Genomic DNA, 18808 nt, shown 5'->3' with positions numbered 1-18808 from the left:
GAGGAAATATACACCAAATTGGTTAAACTCCTTCTCTACATTTGGTCTGAAGCATCCTTAGTTGAAGGGGAACCAATGTTGTATAAATGGTTGGTCTATCAGTTGTGAAGAAAAACATTGGCAAGATACAATGATTCAATGTATATATTTGTCTCTGCAACTTGGGTCTATTTAGTGCATGATAATCTTGATATTCATGCATGGTTATGAGCATAGGATCTTTAAGAAAGACAATTCATCTCCTGTGCTGGGGTTGCAATTTGCAAGTAGAGCTCAGAAATCCACTTTCTGAATGCACTTTCTACTTGCCCCACACACACTATATGCGTTTCAGTGAAATGTATAAAAAGTCAGTAGCAAAAATTCATCATTTGATATTAACGAAGTTAAAAATATTTAGAATTCATAAACAATATATAATATTGTAATTTAAATCTTTGTGATGTTTTGTATTATTTTCTGTTTATTTATATTTTTTTTAATTATTTTTGTAAATTTATCCCCTTGAATATTAGTCATACAAGTCATACTTCCTGATTTAAAGAACAAATAAAGATATTTCAATTTTTAATATTTTAGTATATTTAACTTATTCTGGTAAATTTCAAAGAGTAATTCAGAGAAAACTCGGAAGAACTTAAAAACATGGCCTGCATATTATGCATTAATTGTAGGGATCGGAATAACAGTAATACAATACAAAGTTTTTTTTCTGTTTAGGACAGTGAAGAAGATTTAAAACAACTAAATGCTGGACAGATCAGTGGACAGCATTCACAGCATGTGTCTAGCTCAAAGAAAAACAAGAGGGAAAAGAAAAAGAATCGCTGACCTTAAATTATTTTAGAGAAGAAGAACATGTATGTAAGTAATCAAAAAATTAACAGCCAATTTGAAATCATTGTAGCCCACCATCAATAAGTTGGTGGGCGCTAAGATCCCTCTGGGATCTCTTGTTTAGGGATCATAGCTCAATATAAAGGACAAGCCGAGTGTCATTATTTAGATTCTTAATCTGTGATATAGTCCTACACACTATCTGTTAGACAGAAATTAGAAGGAAGATTGAATAATATGTGTCATCTGTTTTTCATTGTTTTAATATCCACATTGTATTCTCTATACAGGTATGCAAGTTAAGTTGGACAACAAGTGCATTCAAGAAGTTCTGGAGCTTATAGACTTTTGGTAGTGAACTGTCTTGCCATAACTGCACAGTTTTGCAATACATATCAAGACATTCCACTTTTGGACAAAATTAGCAAGTGACATGTTAGGCAATGCTTGTTCCATAATACATTTATTTAAACTTTCAGTGGTTTCAATGTAGATTTTATCATCAGTTGACAGTTGTACATGTCTATTGATACTATTATGTAGACTGTTACCAGTCTTTTTATATATATTTTATTTGTCATGTTATAAAGGCTATTCTTTTACCAAGAGTGTGTTTTCTTTTGTTTTCATATGTACTGTGGGTTGGAAATTTGTCCAAAGTCCCAAAATACCATTTATTACTTTGGAAAAATTCAGCAAGAAATGACTCCTGCAAGTGCATCCTAAAACATGTATGTATGAAATGTGGATAAAGGAAGACCCACATTGACTCCATAAATAACCAGATATTGACACTAACAGATAAGGAGAAAGATATAGGCGTAACATTGGACTCAAAACTCACCTCTGAAGATCACCCAAGTGAAAAGGTAAATAAGACCAATTCCATGTTTGCCTTGCTCAAGAGAACTTTTCAACATACGGATGGGCAAACATTGGTACAATCTAATTAAAAGCTAGATGATCATTCTCACTATGTTACATGAACATCTAACAACATCGCATAAGGGGTCACATCAGGATAACCTTGTGCATTAACCAATTAAATTACTGCTTACAGAATCTTGAAAGTGAATTTCGTATGTGCAAAATAGCATGACTTTGAGTGTATAGCTTGCATAATCTGTCGATCTGTTTTAGGTTATTTCATCCAATGAAGCATACAGTCATACATGCTGTACTGAAATGGTTAGCTTCAGATGCATGATGTGATGAATGGGTGAGATCAATGACATTGAAAAATTGACAATTCTATCTGAAATATTGAGATAACAAAGGTCAGCAGAATGTGACCCCTTATGCAATGTCGTTAGATGTTTTTGTAACGTAGTGAGAATGACCATCTAGATTTTAATTAGATTGTCATTGGTAAGGACCCGTTTGGATTTTGCAAGCTCTCTTTCATCATCATACAAAATGAAAAACATAGAAAAGATTGAAGGTGTCCAGAGAAGGTCAACAAAACAGTTCCCAGGAATGAAGGATCTTGCAAACATGGAATGATAAGTTACATTGAATCTACCAACACTCGCATCTCAACGCATAAGAGGAGTATATGATATGGATACCAATAATATTCTTAGACAATGGGATAGTGTGTCAGCCAAGGAAAGTTTTAGAGGAAACTCAAAAAACTCTTGCCACAAAGAGCTAAAACTACCAGAAAGAACTTTTTCTAACTATGAATATATAGTGAACATTTGGAACACTACCAGAGAGCTTAAAGTAACAGCAACAAATGTGATCACATTCAAGAATAAACTGGATTAACATCAGGCTTCACTGGACCTTCAGATTCCATACAACTATAAATCCATAATTGCCAAATAAATTAAGGGGGTGGCTAATCAGAACTGAATGGGAAAAGCATGTCAAAAGTTAACTTTAGATATTCCTATACTTTTTCTGTTCCATCATTATCAATGAGTGAATCTGTATATATATATATATATGTCATTGAACATTTGATTTGAACATTTTAGATCAATTTATTAGTGAGATGTGGATATACATACAAAAATTGTTATTATGTACTTTAATTGTATTTGCTTTTGAGTCTGGTATAGAGGGTCAGAAAATGAGCCAGAAGTAAACTTAACTATTAGGAGCACACCCACACACATTCATAATTGCTTTGAAAGAATTTTTAAATCATGCAGAACAAAGTTAAATATGAGATATCTCTTTTGTCTGTTCGATATCTAGAACACTACTTCGTAAGTTTACCTGTGTAAGGAAATTGCAAACACCGGTATAACCAGACAACTAAAGGATGTCATTCTACTCTATTATTGCATGACTTGAAAATGCAAACCTAGTTCTAAGGAAGATCCAGATGACATTTCTATTGTGATGACATCATAAAGCTGATGTCGGGTAATCCAGATCACATCTCCATTATGGCGACATCTTAAAACTGATGTCAGGTGATTTAGATCATCAGTTGATCATATCTCCATTATGGCGATATCATAAAGCTGATGTCAGGTAATCCAGATCACATCTCCATTATGGCGACATCTTAAAACTGATGTCAGGTGATTCAGATCACATCTTCATTGTGGTGATATCATACAAGAGGCTCAGAGGGCCTATATCGATCACCTGTATATTTCAGTGATTATGGCAAAACATTTCCCATTGGACCAAAATGACATTGACCTTTAACCCAGTGACCTTGATCTTTGATCAATTGACTCCTTGTTAATTCTAACCAACAAAATATTCATTAGTGAAAAAATACAAAAATAAGACCTTGACTTTTTACCTAAGTATGGATTTGTGAATTTAACGGAGTCTGGAGCAAATTCATGTAACAGCTGGGAACTTTTGCAGAAGCTCTACAGAAAGACTGAGTGATTGCTAAATGGTACGTATATCTCAATATGGAGATCTTAAAACAAAATCTGTCATTGTTACAAAAGACAGATTTAAAGAATTGGCTTAATTTCCCTTATTGGACCCCACCCCTCAGGGGCACCAGACCCACCTTTTTTTTTTTTACAAAATTTTACTGAAAGATGGTTCAGACCTTTGGACAGTCATACATACCACTGAAAAAGAAGGGCTTTGAATAATTTGAAACATTTCCCCTATTGAGCCCAACCCATCACCCTGGGGTTGCAACCTCACCATTTAAGCAGGCTTCAAACCAAATCCTTTCATTCCTGCAGAAGAATAAGGATTTTAAAGAATTTAGTATTCCAATATTGGGTACCACCCCTTAGGCCCCTGGTTAGTTAGACCAACTGCTTGTATAATTTGAATCCCCACTACCTAGGGATGCCTTCCATAAAATATGAACGATATCCAGTGTACATAATTGCTCTCTTTTGGCCCCGTCCCTCGGCCCCACTATTTGTACAATTTATAATCCCAACCACCCAGGGATACTTCTAGTCAAACATGAATGATATCCAGTGCATAATTTTAAAGGAGAAGTAATTTATATCAATATAGCCAAATTACTCCCTGTTGGCTCCCAGCCCCACCATTTGTGAAATGTTGAATCCACACGACATGGGGATGCTTCCTGTCAAATTAAGTTAATTCTTATCATTGGTTAAGAAGTCATTTGAGGAAATTGTTGACATATATTTTCATTACAGCAATTAAACTTCAAACATCACAATTGCTCTACTACCTTACATACTGATCAGATCAAACAGCCTTTGATCACTCAGTTTGAATTGTTCTAGTTTTCTTTACCATTGACCATATTGACAAAATGATTATGACTATTTTTCTTTTTCTGATTAGTCCCAAATTAATGAGTATGCACAACTTGAGACAAAGAGAAATACACAAATACGTATGGGAAGGGTCAATAGGGAAATAGTAATAACCTTGGGAAGGGTCTATAGGGAAATAGCAATAATAATGTTGGGAAGGGTCTATAGGGAAATAGCAGTAATTACCTTGGGAAGTGTTAATAGGGAAATAGTAATAACCTTGGAAGGGTTAATAGGGAAATAGCAGTAATAACCTTTGGAAGGGTTAATAAGGAAATAGTAATAACCTTGGGAAGGGTTAATAGGGAAATAGCAGTAATAACCTTGGGAAGGGTCAATAGGGAAATAGTAGTAATAACCTTGGGAAGGGTCAATAGGGTAATAACCTTGGGAAGGGTCAATAGGGAAATAGCAGTAATAACCTTGGGAAGTGTTAATAGGGAAATAGTAATAACCTTGGGAAGGGTCAATAGGGAAATAACACTAATAACCTTGGGAAGGGTCAATAGGGAAATAGCAGTAATAACCTTGGGAAGTGTTAATAGGGAAATAGTAATAACCTTGGGAAGGGTCAATAGGGAAATAGCAGTAATAACCTTGGGAAGTGTTAATAGGGAAATAGTAATAACCTTTGGAAGGGTCAATAGGGAAATAGTAATAACCTTGGGAAGTGTTAATAGGGAAATAGTAATAACCTTGGGAAGGGTCAATAGGGAAATAGCAGTAATAACCTTGGGAAGTGTTAATAGGGAAATAGTAATAACCTTGGGAAGGGTCAATAGGGAAATAGTAATAACCTTGGGAAGGGTCAATAGGGAAATAGCAGTAATAACCTTGGGAAGTGTCAATAGGAAAATAGTAATAACCTTGGGAAGGGTCAATAGGGAAATAGTAATAACCTTGGGAAGGGTCAATAGGGAAATAACAGTAATAACCTTGGGAAGGGTCAATAGGGAAATAACAGTAATAACCTTGGGAAGTGTTAATAGGGAAATAGAAATAACCTTGGGAAGTGTTAATAGGGAAATAGCACTAATAACCTTGGGAAGTGTTAATAGGGAAATAGTAATAACCTTGGGAAGGGTCAATAGGAAAATAGAAATAACCTTGGGAAGGGTCAATAGGGAAATAGTAATAGCCTTTGGAAGGGTCAATAGGGAAATAGTAGTAATAACCTTGGGAAGGGTCAATAGGGAAATAGCACTAATAACCTTGGGAAGTGTTAATAGGGAAATAGTAATAACCTTTGGAAGGGTCAATAGGGAAATAGTAATAACCTTGGGAAGTGTTAATAGGGAAATAGTAATAACCTTGGGAAGGGTCAATAGGGAAATAACAGTAATAACCTTGGGAAGTGTTAATAGGGAAATAACAGTAATAACCTTGGGAAGGGTCAATAGGGAAATAGCAGTAATAACCTTGGGAAGGGTCAATAGGGAAATAGTAATAACCTTGGGAAGGGTCAATAGGGAAATAGCAGTAATAACCTTGGGAAGTGTCAATAGGGAAATAGTAATAACCTTGGGAAGGGTCAATAGGGAAATAGTAATAACCTTGGGAAGGGTCAATAGGGAAATAGTAATAACCTTGGGAAGGGTCAATAGGGAAATAGCAGTAATAACCTTGGGAAGGGTCAATAGGGAAATAGTAATAACCTTGGGAAGGGTCAATAGGGAAATAACAGTAATAACCTTGGGAAGGGTCAATAGGGAAATAACAGTAATAACCTTGGGAAGGGTCAATAGGGAAATAGCAGTAATAACCTTGGGAAGGGTCAATAGGGAAATAACAGTAATAACCTTTGGAAGGGTCAATAGGGAAATAACAGTAATAACCTTGGGAAGGGTCAATAGGGAAGTAATAGTAATTACCTTGGGAAGGGTCAATGGGGAAATAGTAGTAATAACCTTGGGAAGGGTCAATAGGGAAATAACAGTAATAACCTTGGGAAGGGTCAATAGGGAAATAGCACTAATAACCTTGGGAAGGGTCAATAGGGAAATAACAGTAATAACCTTGGGAAGGGTCAATAGGGAAATAGCACTAATAACCTTGGGAAGGGTCAATAGGGAAATAACAGTAATAACCTTGGGAAGGGTCAATAGGGAAATAGCACTAATAACCTTGGGAAGGGTCAATAGGGAAATAACAGTAATAACCTTGGGAAGGGTCAATAGGGAAATAGCACTAATAACCTTGGGAAGGGTCAATAGGGAAATAACAGTAATAACCTTGGGAAGTGCCAATAGGGAAATAGCACTAATAACCTTGGGAAGGGTCAATAGGGAAATAGCACTAATAACCTTGGGAAGGGTCAATAGGGAAATAGCAGTAATTACCTTGGGAAGTGTCAATAGGGAAATAACAGTAATAACCTTGGGAAGGGTCAATAGGGAAATAGCAGTAATTACCTTGGGAAGGGTCAATAGGGAAATAGCAGTCATAACATCGGGAAGTGTCAATAGAGAATGTTCTAACAAAGGCTACCACAGTCCCTGCCCCTGTTTTTAGATGTTTATGAGAATTTACTAGAAGTTTAATTTTTGGATGAATCATAAACAGGTAATGGCTGACTGGTGACCATTTTAATTGGATTTGGATAGATCCGAGTTTGTTTTTGCTATTTCTCTCGAAGTACATAATCAGCATCCTCAAATTTCATACATATACACATGTACATTAAAAACAAAATGCTTACGGCTGACTTTGATTTTGAATTTTGAAAGTTATTACTGCTATTTCCCTATTGACCGTTCCCAAGGTTATTACTATTTCCCTATTAACACTTCCCAAGGTTATTACTGCTATTTCCCTATTGACCCTTCCCAAGGTTATTACTATTTCCCTATTGACCCTTCCCAAGGTTATTAGTGCCATTTCCCTATTGACCCTTCCCAAGGTTATTAGTGCTATTTCCCTATTGACCCTTCCCAAGGTAATTACTACTATTTCCCTATTGACCCTTCCCAAGGTTATTACTGCTATTTCCCTATTGACCGTTCCCAAGGTTATTACTATTTCCCTATTAACACTTCCCAAGGTTATTACTGCTATTTCCCTATTGACCCTTCCCAAGGTTATTAGTGCCATTTCCCTATTGACCCTTCCCAAGGTTATTAGTGCCATTTCCCTATTGACCCTTCCCAAGGTTATTAGTGCTATTTCCCTATTGACCCTTCCCAAGGTAATTACTACTATTTCCCTATTGACCCTTCCCAAGGTTATTACTGCTATTTCCCTATTGACCCTTCCAAAGGTTATTACTGTTATTTCCCTATTGACCCTTCCCAAGGTTATTAGTGCTATATCAGACCAATGGACCTCAAGTAAACATCAAAGGTGTGTAGATGATTGGTTTGATCCCATCTCAAAGAGCTTAACTCCATAAGCTGGGTGTCCTTGGGCAAGACACTATATCTCACTTCCTCTTAAAAGTTTGTTATTGGTCTCCTGTATGTTGTTCAGTGAGGTATAATGACCGTCTACTACAAGGAGCCATGCAGGATAGGGGATAAACCCAGTAAAATGACTTACTGGTATTTATATCTGAGGAAAGGTACATTTTACACATAAACAGCATACTGGCCAAGTGCTTTGGATTAAGATATAATGTTGTGTGTTCAGATCCAATATCTCAAGTCTCATCCATGTAGATATATGAAAGGTATGCAAAAGTTCAGGAAACAAACTTCTAGAAAAAAATACAACAAATAGATGCAACCAGTTTTATTATTTATTGATCTTTTCCTTAATCCACCTTCTAACATAACAACACACAACAGTGAATGTTCCCTCAGTCATTATGATAACAAGATACAGAAACAGTTTTCTTTTCCAGGAGTCACTGTAAAATCATTCCAAGTACATTTGTACGCAGTAATTTCAAAGTACAGCAATGGATATGTAAACATGTAGAATAAATAAGTGTAGAAAACACCTTTAATTTTTTTTACCAAACACGTATCTGCTGGTAAAATAATTGCACACCTAACGAGCATGTCTAACACATTGCCTTGTTACACATTCATTCATAAAGTGTGAAACAGAAATGGTGTTGTTTGATATATTCTAAGTATAACCTTTACCATTGGCATCTGAAGCCTTTACCGGTAATCTCACTTGTCCTTTCCCTGACTTTACCAACTTATTTGCTGTCAAATTAACTACTTTCCTTATCAAATGACTGCATTTTTGGCTCTTGACCAGATTCATTTGTTTTCTTTTGATTTGATGAAGGATCTGTTTGTTACAAAGAAAGCATTTTATATAGAGGTGATAAAAACCACAACATACTTAAGCGTTACCAAAACGTTTTAAGTTTATAAGTCAAATTCTTTCGACCTTGTTGTGGGGTCTTCATCAGGACAATTTCTTGAAAAAACACTTATTATCCCCTCTCTATAATTAATTCATATTCTCTAACCGCCCAGCATACCTCTGAGGTATCTATGTTCAACTGAAGCAGAATCCACAATAATGAAACCCACTGATTCTCACATTACATGGACTCCTCTTTTCCCCGAATTCATCAAAGAAAACATTTTGTTACAACGTACCCAAACCTGAAATATTTTCCCTTAATTAGACTATTAAATATTTTAATTTGTAAACATGTACTGTTTAATCATTAACATGTATTACACTTTATCCCAATTTCTTGGCATTATATTTAACCTATACGAAGTAGAATATTTGAAAAATGACACCGAAACATGCATCTATTGTTGAAATAATTAGACAATGCACAAAAAATAATATCATCTTATTTAGTTTTCCTAAGAAAGTGACAAATATAATCAATCATCAGTTCACTGAACTTTTGTGAATATTACTTTGTTTGTACCTCTTCCACATGGAACTTTTTGTAATTCACATAACAATCTCATTCAAAAACTTATTTAAAAACAAAAAATATCTGTTTAAAACCATCTACAAATTAATTACCAAGTGATTTATAAAGGAGACTAGGTTACAATATAAAAAGGCTTGTTAGATATCCACCAATAATTTTCATATAGATGTAGCCAGGAACATACAATCAAAAGACATAAAATGTCTCATTGTCCTGATTTTACCCCCAAAATGAAAAATCTTGATTTTTTTTTTTTAATGAATCAGCCAGAAATTTGTCTGATATGTTACAGCTCATTTCCACTGGATGTGTACGAGAGCAGGTACAGTTTTTTGAGAATTCTGGAAAATTCACAAAAATTGTATTCCAAAGCTCTATTTTTCTAAAGTTTGAGCTATATATCCTAATGTCAATGTACTGAATCTGTGTTACTCTAAGAAACCAAGCAGAACCAAACTTTACATTGATTGATGTGGACACCAGCAGGAAAGAAATGCTACCTCTAGCTTCTGTTCCTTCTGCGGATAAGATAAATGCATATCACTGTGAAAACCAAGTGGTCAAGTGCCAGACCCTTTAACCTAGACTGATGATTACTGAAATCTAGCTAGTGTAAAATTTCATATTACTATACTCTTGTGTGTAAATATAACCTTAATCTATTCCAAATTTTTAAAGAAATCTTTACACAATATTCCATAGTGTACACCTAACAAAACATTTCCTAATGAGGTGTAGATATATAATACATAAACAACACAACCCTAAGATCTTGCGATTACATGGTCACAGTGAAGGTTCTTACAAATACTCTTTACCTAAAATCCAGCCCTCCTTCAAATATATCTTTCATATGTATAGGGGAATCTAAATTTTCCATAGTCACATGTATCAGTCACAATATTTTTCTATGAATTGGCTGCTACATATAGAATATAAAGTAATCAGGTACATGTTACATAATGCAGCTAACCCACAGGAAAATAACCTGGTGTATGTTACAAAATGCAGCGAACCCATTGGAAAATAAACTACTACATGTTACTTATAGCAGCTAATCTATAGGAAAATATACTACAATTTATATATAGCAGCTAACCCACAAGAAAATAAAGTATTGTATCATTAATCTGAACAGGCAATTCATCAATCTATCAGCAGCATTTTAACTACATCAATTCCAAAAATGTTTCTGCATACACAAAAATATTTATTTTCAAAATTATACTGATCAAAACATTTTCAATTAATAGTTGTATTTAAAGTTATAATCAATAATTTGCATGTATGCTGTAAGCAACACTTTTGAAAACAAGCTAGTATGTTTACAATCTCAGTAAAATTGACCATAGTCTGATTGGGGTCTCTGAGGAGGGGGATGCATAGGGGTGTTTCCTGGGCGGGGAGGGGGAGGCCTCTGTGGGGGCCCAGTCCATGGTCCCCTTGGGTTTTGTCCAGGTCCAAAGGGAGAATTTTGTTGATTTTCATCAAAGTGTCCATGAGGAGTAGGGTAACGAGGTTGGTTAGTGGGAAGGTGAGTTTGTGGTGCAGGAACTGGACCAGGAGGCATGTTCATCCTTGGAGGTCCACCTTGAAGTCCATGGAGTGATACGGGAGGAGGGACATTAACTCGAGGTGGAGGAACTGGTCCTGGAGGAGGGTGTGAAACAGGGGCATTGGACATACCAGACACTAAAGCAGACTGTCCTACAGTGGGGGAAGAGAAAGGAGAAGGTCCTCCTTGGTTCACTTGAGGTGTAGTGTAAGAAACAGGGGGTGGGCCTTGATGCATGGATGGAGCCATTGTTGATGATGCAAATTGAGGGGGTGGTAGTCCAGGAGGGGGAATTGATGTTGAAAATGAAACCGCTGGGGGTATTACTCCAGTCTGAGGTCCCATATAAGACTCACGACGTCTGAAGTCTGTGTCATCCTGCAGTTGAACAGTGATCAAGTTAGTCCTTCCTCCAGACATCACTGGTATACTGGACATCGGATAGCCATCATGTGATGACACAGGGTGTTGTTGTGGTGGGATTCCCATGGTCTGAAGTTGGGGAGGAGGCTGGCTGTGTGGTAGCATGGCTGCACTCACAGACATGACATTACTGTGCTGTGATGATAGGGGCTGCGTATGAGAGGGAATTTGTGACATCACACGGTTAACCCTGTCTTCACGGTACAAGGCATCTTCCCCACCTGACCTGGAGGATATACTGTGTGATCCCTCCACATGTCTCCCAGAGGAGGTGGAGTAGTGTTCTAACTGTGACAGATGTTTTTGTTTGGACGAGGACGTTGTGTATTGGTCTAAAGACTGACTACTTCGATGAGAAGAATCTGATCCTCCGTGAGAATCCCTAGAAGACTCTCCACTCATCTTGGCACTCAACTCTGCAGGTCGGATATGTCTATGAAGGACATGAGCCTGCAGGTCCCTTTGAGAGAGGTAGGTCCGTCGACAACCTGCCCTGCCATGTTTTGTACTCTCATATGTACAGATAAATACTGTACCAAGGGCTGATTGTTCTATCCTTTGTACAGGGTCCTCACACCTGAAATAAATCAGAAAAGTTTTATCCATCTGTAAAATTTTGCATAACTGAGGTTATGTCAGAAAACCTGCACTGACATTTAGGTATTGTGCTGTTAAGCAAACATAGGATTGGAAGCTGTCTGTGCACATGATTTAACCGGTTGTTATCAGGCAGTAGATCAGGATCAGTATAAGATATAAATTGATTGTTATGATAAAATATTCCTGAAAGTATCTTAACACATTTTTTGTTTGTTTAAATTGTGTACACTTTTACCTTGGACATGTTTTCTCTGTCTGTTTCGCACAATCAAAGCAGAACACATGCTTACATGGTATCTGGAAAATACATTGAAATAAAGAAATAATGTTAGGGTATACTTGATGTAAGGTCTACAAACAAAATACAATGGCTAACCAACAATTTTCTGTCCAGCATCTAATCACTACAGCAGTATTTTTTAAATACATTTTATTTAACACCTGGAAAAAACATGGGCAACTGAACCAGCAGCTATAACAATATCAACATAATATTTTTATCAATCTCTGAACTCCCCAAACTGTTTCAGGAAACAAATGTGCCTAGTTTTCTCTGTATTCACCTGAAGCCAAAGGTGTAGGGATTTGTTTTTGTGTTGTTTTATAGCCATCGACAGCTGGAGTAATTTAGAGCTAAGGGGCAAGTATAATGGTGTGTAAGGATAACGTTTTTTCCTTACTGTGGCTAAAGAATAGCTGGATGACAGAAACCTTCATTACATTTCATTATCTAGTCTATTAATTCAGTCAAAACTGTCTTCCTGAACACATTAAAAAATTTCGTATAAGTAAGAATAAGTTCATATCTAGTTTCTATATAAAATCAGCAATGATTAAATCATCTGAAGGCCTATCTGTAAATAGTTAAATGTTAAAAGTTATGCATCCTTTAGTACATATATAATGTTGCTACAACATGATTTGATGGGAATGCACAAAGTTTATCAAAATAGTCATCTTACCATTCTGCCATATATAAGTATCGGCAGCAGACATTTTTCACAACAATGTACTAGAGGGTCCACCACCTTCTCTCCAATAAGGTTTACCTATGATTAAAGACAACAGGATCAAGTCATGTAACAAGCATTTTCTCAAAGTTTGGTTTGGTACTGTTTTAACTATTCACACAATAAGGTCATAGGGTGGTGCTGTTGAGGATGACTTTATGCCCAGTCAGTATTTTGTAATTATTTTGAATGATGTTCCTTACCAGGTGGTCTATTCCTAATAACAAGCCTCAATGTAGGTATATATATACTTGAGGTTAATTACAAACCTCTCATTACACATTTATAAATATCATACAGTGTCCTTAAAAGGACCTTACTACTAGAGTACAGGGTAAATGTAGTGTTAAAAGAGGATAGCATTACATTGTTAACATGTTTCTCTCTTAAAAGGTATTTCCTGCAGTCAGTATATTCATAAATATACAGACAGAAAAAAATAAATTCTCACGGCCTTTTAAGCCTGACAATACAAACCTTTTCATTTCAGAAATATTTTATTAACAATACAAATATAAATAAATACAAAGTATTGTCAAAAGAATAAGACAACAGGCGCAATGCCTATATCAGTCTTCTTCTATTACTTCCGGTTAGGCTTGGTAGAAAGATGATATGTTTCACTTTATTATTTCTACAGAAATTATATATCATTACATGTATAGTATCTAATTCAAAAAGGGATTACTGTAAGGAATTATATGTTCATCATGAAATTAAATAGAATAGGTGTTATAATTATAGAGATAACTACTATTCAAAATTACTTAGTAAGAAAACAAAACTATTATTTGATAAAGTGAAGACACAACATATTTCCACAAAGCCTAAAATGAAAAGTTATATGTAATGTAATAAACAACAATAACTCACTCACACACATTCATTCATACTTTCATACTAGAATGTTATAAGGATGAGTATTTAACATAACAAACTTGCTATAATAGTTGAGTAAATGTATATAATTGTATTACTACTAAAGACAGTATTACATATAGTTTCTTATTTATACACAGAAAAACGTTTTGAGGATTTAATATATAAGTTTACATGATATAGAATAGAGATATTTAAATGATCAGGAGCATTAATGATGCCACACACTAGGCATTGAAGATTTATATAACCTAACAAGTTGTAGATGGACAGAATATGGTGCCTAGAATTAGAATACATGGGACATTGAAAGAAAAAATGCACTAAATCTTCACTAGGAGCACCACATACACAGGATGGGTTATCAATCAGGTGATCAAAATGTTTATCATAATTAAGGTCACTTTTAAAATTTCTAAGTTGGCATAAAATTATGTTAAGTTGTCTGGGAGCAGAATTAATGAAAAGTTCAGAAATAGTTATATCATTAGTAGTTCTTAACTTACATTTAAAAGAAGAAATTGTAATAGAGTCTCTAATGGAAATATCAAGTGAATTCCACATAGTCATAGTTGAAGGAAAAAAACTTTTCATGTAGCTATTAGTTCGTGACTGTGGTATATTAAATACTCTGTTATTTCTAAAGGTGTATATATTGTTTACATTTAAATATGGTTGTATAATATTAGAGAGATACAATGGAGTATAGTTATTAATAATTTTGAACATTAATACAAGTTTATGATTCTGTCTTCTTTTACTTAAAGGATCTAGTTGAGTTTCATTATATAAGATATGGTGATAAGTACCTCTTCTGAGACCTGTTATTATACGCATGGCTTCCAGTTGAATAGATTCAAGAAGATCAGATTCAGCTTGAGTGCAATTGTCCCAAACTACATCAGCATATTCTAATATTGGTCTTATGTATGAAGTATATAAGTTTTCAATGTTTTCCTATCAACTAATTTTTTTAATACACGAAGTAAACTTAATCTAGAGTTAGCTTTTTGATACACATTAGAAATATGGTCCGCCCATGTTCCTTTACTATTAAAGGTTAGCCCTAAGTGGTTATGAGATTCATTTTGTACAATTAGATTATTATTAAACAAAAGATGTGGATAATCAATGTTTTGTCTACGACTGAAGTTCATAGCTATTGTTTTATTACGATTGAAGAGAATTTGCCATCTATATGCCCAGTCAGAAATAGAGGCTAAGTCATTATTAAGCAGTGAAGAAGGTGTATCTAAATCATTATTATTTTGTATTATTACATATAGAGAGGTGTCATCAGCAAAGAGTTTTATATTGCTGTTTATATTATTAGTAATATCATTAATGAAAAGAAGAAACAAAAATGGACCAAGGACAGATCCTTGAGGGACTCCTGCCGATATAGGTTTAGTGCTAGACTGATACCCTTCAAAGATTACCCTTTGCTTTCTGTCAGATAAGTAAGCTTTAAACCAATTATATAATTTACCTTTAATACCGTAAGATTTCAATTTATGTAATAGACCTAAATGCCATACGCGATCAAAAGCTTTACTTATATCACAGAAAACAAAGCGCAAATCTTTGCCTTGATCTAATGTACTACTTATAGTATTATATATATCAGTTAACTGGTTAACTGTAGAGTCAGTGGGTCGAAAACCTGACTGATGTTCACTTAACATATTATGACTTGAAATATAATTATATGTATATTTAAAAATAATTTTTTCTAAAATTTTAATAAAGACAGATGTGACCGCTATGGGTCTATAATTATTAAGGTCACTAACTTCACCTTTTCCTTTATAAAGTGCAGTAACATTAGCAACTTTTAGAATATCAGGGATTTCTCCAGTAGATAATGTTTTATTAAACAATAATTTAAGTGGATATACTAAAGATGGTGAGATATGTTTAATAATAACTGGTAAAATACCATCTGGTCCAGCTGGTTTGTTTTTATTTAGAATGTGAAGTTGATCAATTATATCTTGTTCAGTTATAATAATATCAGATAGTTCAACATGGGACAGGGGAGGTAAGTTGGGTAGATTAGAGTCAGTAATATCAGAGCCAATACTAGTAAAGTGGGTATTCAATGCTTCAGCTTTATCCAGTGGATGAATAAGAACTTCATTATTGTTTTTTAAAGGAAATGATTGTTTGCTATTATTAGTAATTTTCCCCATCGTTTTAGCAATTTGCCACCATCTTCTAGGATTAGTAGACTTATCAGCAAGATAAATACAAACCTTGTGGTTCCATTGGAGGGGCTGGTTCTGGTGGACAGGTTCTCGTGCTGGCTGCTTAAATATCGGAGGCTCTATTACCGCATCATTTCCGACTTCAAAGATAAATGAAATATACATTAATTTGTTTTAATTATCACTGAAAGTACCACAGACCATTGAGCTGTTCCAGTCAAAAATTACATTAAGACAGTATGTGAGAGAACAAACCGATTGAAATGTTTAATTACTTAAAATATAACATTTACATCTCTCCCTTCTTCATCATATTAGTTAACTCCGTGTTAGAATTAGCGTAAAGCAGTGAAAAAGGGCTCAGCGCGAGAATCAGTAACATAATCATGACGTCGTCTCTTTGTAACATTACCGGAACGTCAACTAGACAGTGCCATTTTCAAAGGACTGATCTACGCAATTTTAGTGTTAAATGTCAAGTGAGTGTTTTGTCAAAAACTATTTAAACTAAAGATTGAGGAAATGAGTGAATATCTAACTTCTCCACAAGGTAAGCTAACAACAAAGGGCTGAAGCGTACAGTTCCTAAAGGACAATCGACCACGTCACTACTAACTTTGTGTCAATAACCGCTGTGCTTGACAACCATAGTTTATGCGAGACGGAAACAGTGAATTGTGAATATATTACCAATGAATTGAAAACGTTAAATGTATCAAAGAAAAATGTTGAGTTGTTTCTTTTAATTTTATTAACAATTCTGGTGTCTTTACGTAGATTCAATTGAACTATATTATCTAAGCAACCACAACTGCCGTAGTTACACATAAGAACTTTTTTTGTACAGTATTTCAACTTGAACAAAGTTTTTTTTTTGGTTTACAGTGGTATTTACGCAATGGGATACAGACATATTCAATATATAGTGCTAACGCTATATAGAATATGTCTATCCTTTTGCATTCATGCCATCGTAAACACAAAAAAAAACACCGTTCAATCCTTATATAAATAGAAAAGAATAAATTACATCAACATCGACATTAAGGAGGAATTTGAAATCATGAACAATATTATATTAGAATGCAGCTTTTCTAGCGGCAAATCCACCAGTTATAGTAAGTAGTAGTAATACAAACCATCAATATATCTTACCTTGGTGACAATATATCTTACCTTGGTGACAATATATCTTACCTTGGTCACATGTCTCTGGTTTCTCTAGAACTTCCTCTTTTTTTGAAGCAGAGCGAGTCACTTTGGAACCTTTCCTTGGGCGACCACGGGTGGCCTTAGCAGGTTGTTTCAATTTAATGGAAATGTTTTTCTTTACACTTCTAGTTCCAATAGCACTTGTATTTGTATCACTTTCTGATTCCAGCTCCAATTCTGCAGATTGTAATATTGATATACATTAATTCACTTGCTGAGTGACTAGCTTATGAATTTTAAATAACTGATCTATCATGACCTTCTTGAAACGTTTTATGCTTGACACTGAATATCAATTTTCATGAACATGTATGCCTAATTTGAGAACCACTGTGGTATATCTCTAAATCCTGCTGAGAAGTTCTACAAAAAGAACACCTTATTTTGTTATATGACCCAGAGTGTCCTCATCTGGAGTCCTATTTATTTGACACCTAGCTAGCTGACTCTCTACTACAAACAATGTTAAGCAGTGTATGGTATACTAATGACAATTGTGATCAGCTTAACAATAATTGACAACAAATGACTAATGCAAAATCTGCCTGTTGATGTTCTACTAGACAGGCAATTCCTATTTCTTAGGATAGGGTCTGAGTGTATCAAATATTCATATAAAATATTTTGAAATGAAATGAAATGGCCGACAGAAATCGGTCTCTATATAAAACAAACTAGCGACTGCCGTTCCAAAATCGTCCGCCGTTAGTCACATTAGATGGGTGTGGTTGCTATACAGAGGGTAATTATATGGTAAAGTCTCAAGGGAAATTGGTTGTTATAGACAGGCGGTCGCTAGAGTAGGATGCAGACGGAATATAACACTGGTAATGGACTAAATGAGTGTTTTAGGGTAAATAAATATCTCATTTATCCATATAAGGTAAATGTTATGTCAAGCCCGATTTTATTGTGTTTGCATCAAAATCTTACCGACACCAAACGGTGTCGAATAATTCTACGTTTTTCATATAGTAATACGCTCTGGCCCATCAGAGGAAATTTGGGCTAACTGGCCATGTACACGTGCATTCCTTCCATACATTGAGATATGAAACCCTCTTCTGTGATAGATCTTTATGTATACAACCGATAAAGCGATAGACATTGCGATAATCAATACTCCTAGGAAAATGACTATTAATTTACAAACAAAACGTGTGAAGTTATACCGGCTTCAAATTCGCCTATTCAGTAATTTTCATTTTCGGTTTGATGTTCTACATGGTAAATACATCGTGAAATTGTGTTAGTGAGTGTTTAATTGTGTGCTATTTCGAACATAAGTAATATGTGCAATGCGTTTTAGTGGTATACATCAACGGCATCTCATGTTGAGAGCTGTATATATTTCCTTTAAAATGTAGTTAGAGTTACCTGCTTCTTCCGCCATCTTAGTAAATCTTCTGGAACCTCGATATAACAGATACGCTGATTGGACGTTAATAAATTGTGTTATTGAAAGCCGACAGCTGATTGGCTGATAATCATCTACCATGCGG

The 18808-nt window shown here is 35.0% G+C and overlaps 1 protein-coding gene across 1 annotated transcript; it reads right to left on the bottom strand.

The window, feature by feature from the left end:
* Positions 1-8287: 8287 nt before the first annotated feature.
* LOC117331443 (E3 ubiquitin-protein ligase Hakai-like) lies at positions 8288-18717 on the bottom strand. The gene is made up of 6 exons (XM_033890155.1): positions 18684-18717; positions 17292-17483; positions 16143-16234; positions 12961-13047; positions 12234-12295; positions 8288-11975 (listed from the first exon to the last, which is right to left on the bottom strand). Exons 1-6 carry the CDS (start codon positions 18697-18699, stop codon positions 10754-10756), a joined length of 1671 nt encoding a protein of 556 aa, XP_033746046.1. The 5' UTR covers positions 18700-18717; the 3' UTR covers positions 8288-10753.
* Between the last annotated feature and the right edge of the window lie 91 nt (positions 18718-18808).

This window comes from Pecten maximus, chromosome 7 (genome assembly GCF_902652985.1).
Source record: "Pecten maximus chromosome 7, xPecMax1.1, whole genome shotgun sequence".
In the NCBI taxonomy this organism is placed as follows: domain Eukaryota; kingdom Metazoa; phylum Mollusca; class Bivalvia; order Pectinida; family Pectinidae; genus Pecten; species Pecten maximus.
This window is presented reverse-complemented; position numbering and strand designations above follow the sequence as displayed.

Excerpts from the sequence above, each read along its gene's own strand:
- LOC117331443 (XM_033890155.1), bottom strand. Across the intron at positions 12,296-12,960 it reads TACTTATATATGGCAGAATG|ATACCATGTAAGCATGTGTT; the intron begins GTAAGATGACTA and ends TGTATTTTCCAG. Across the intron at positions 11,976-12,233 it reads ACAGAGAAAACATGTCCAAG|GTGTGAGGACCCTGTACAAA; the intron begins GTAAAAGTGTAC and ends GATTTATTTCAG.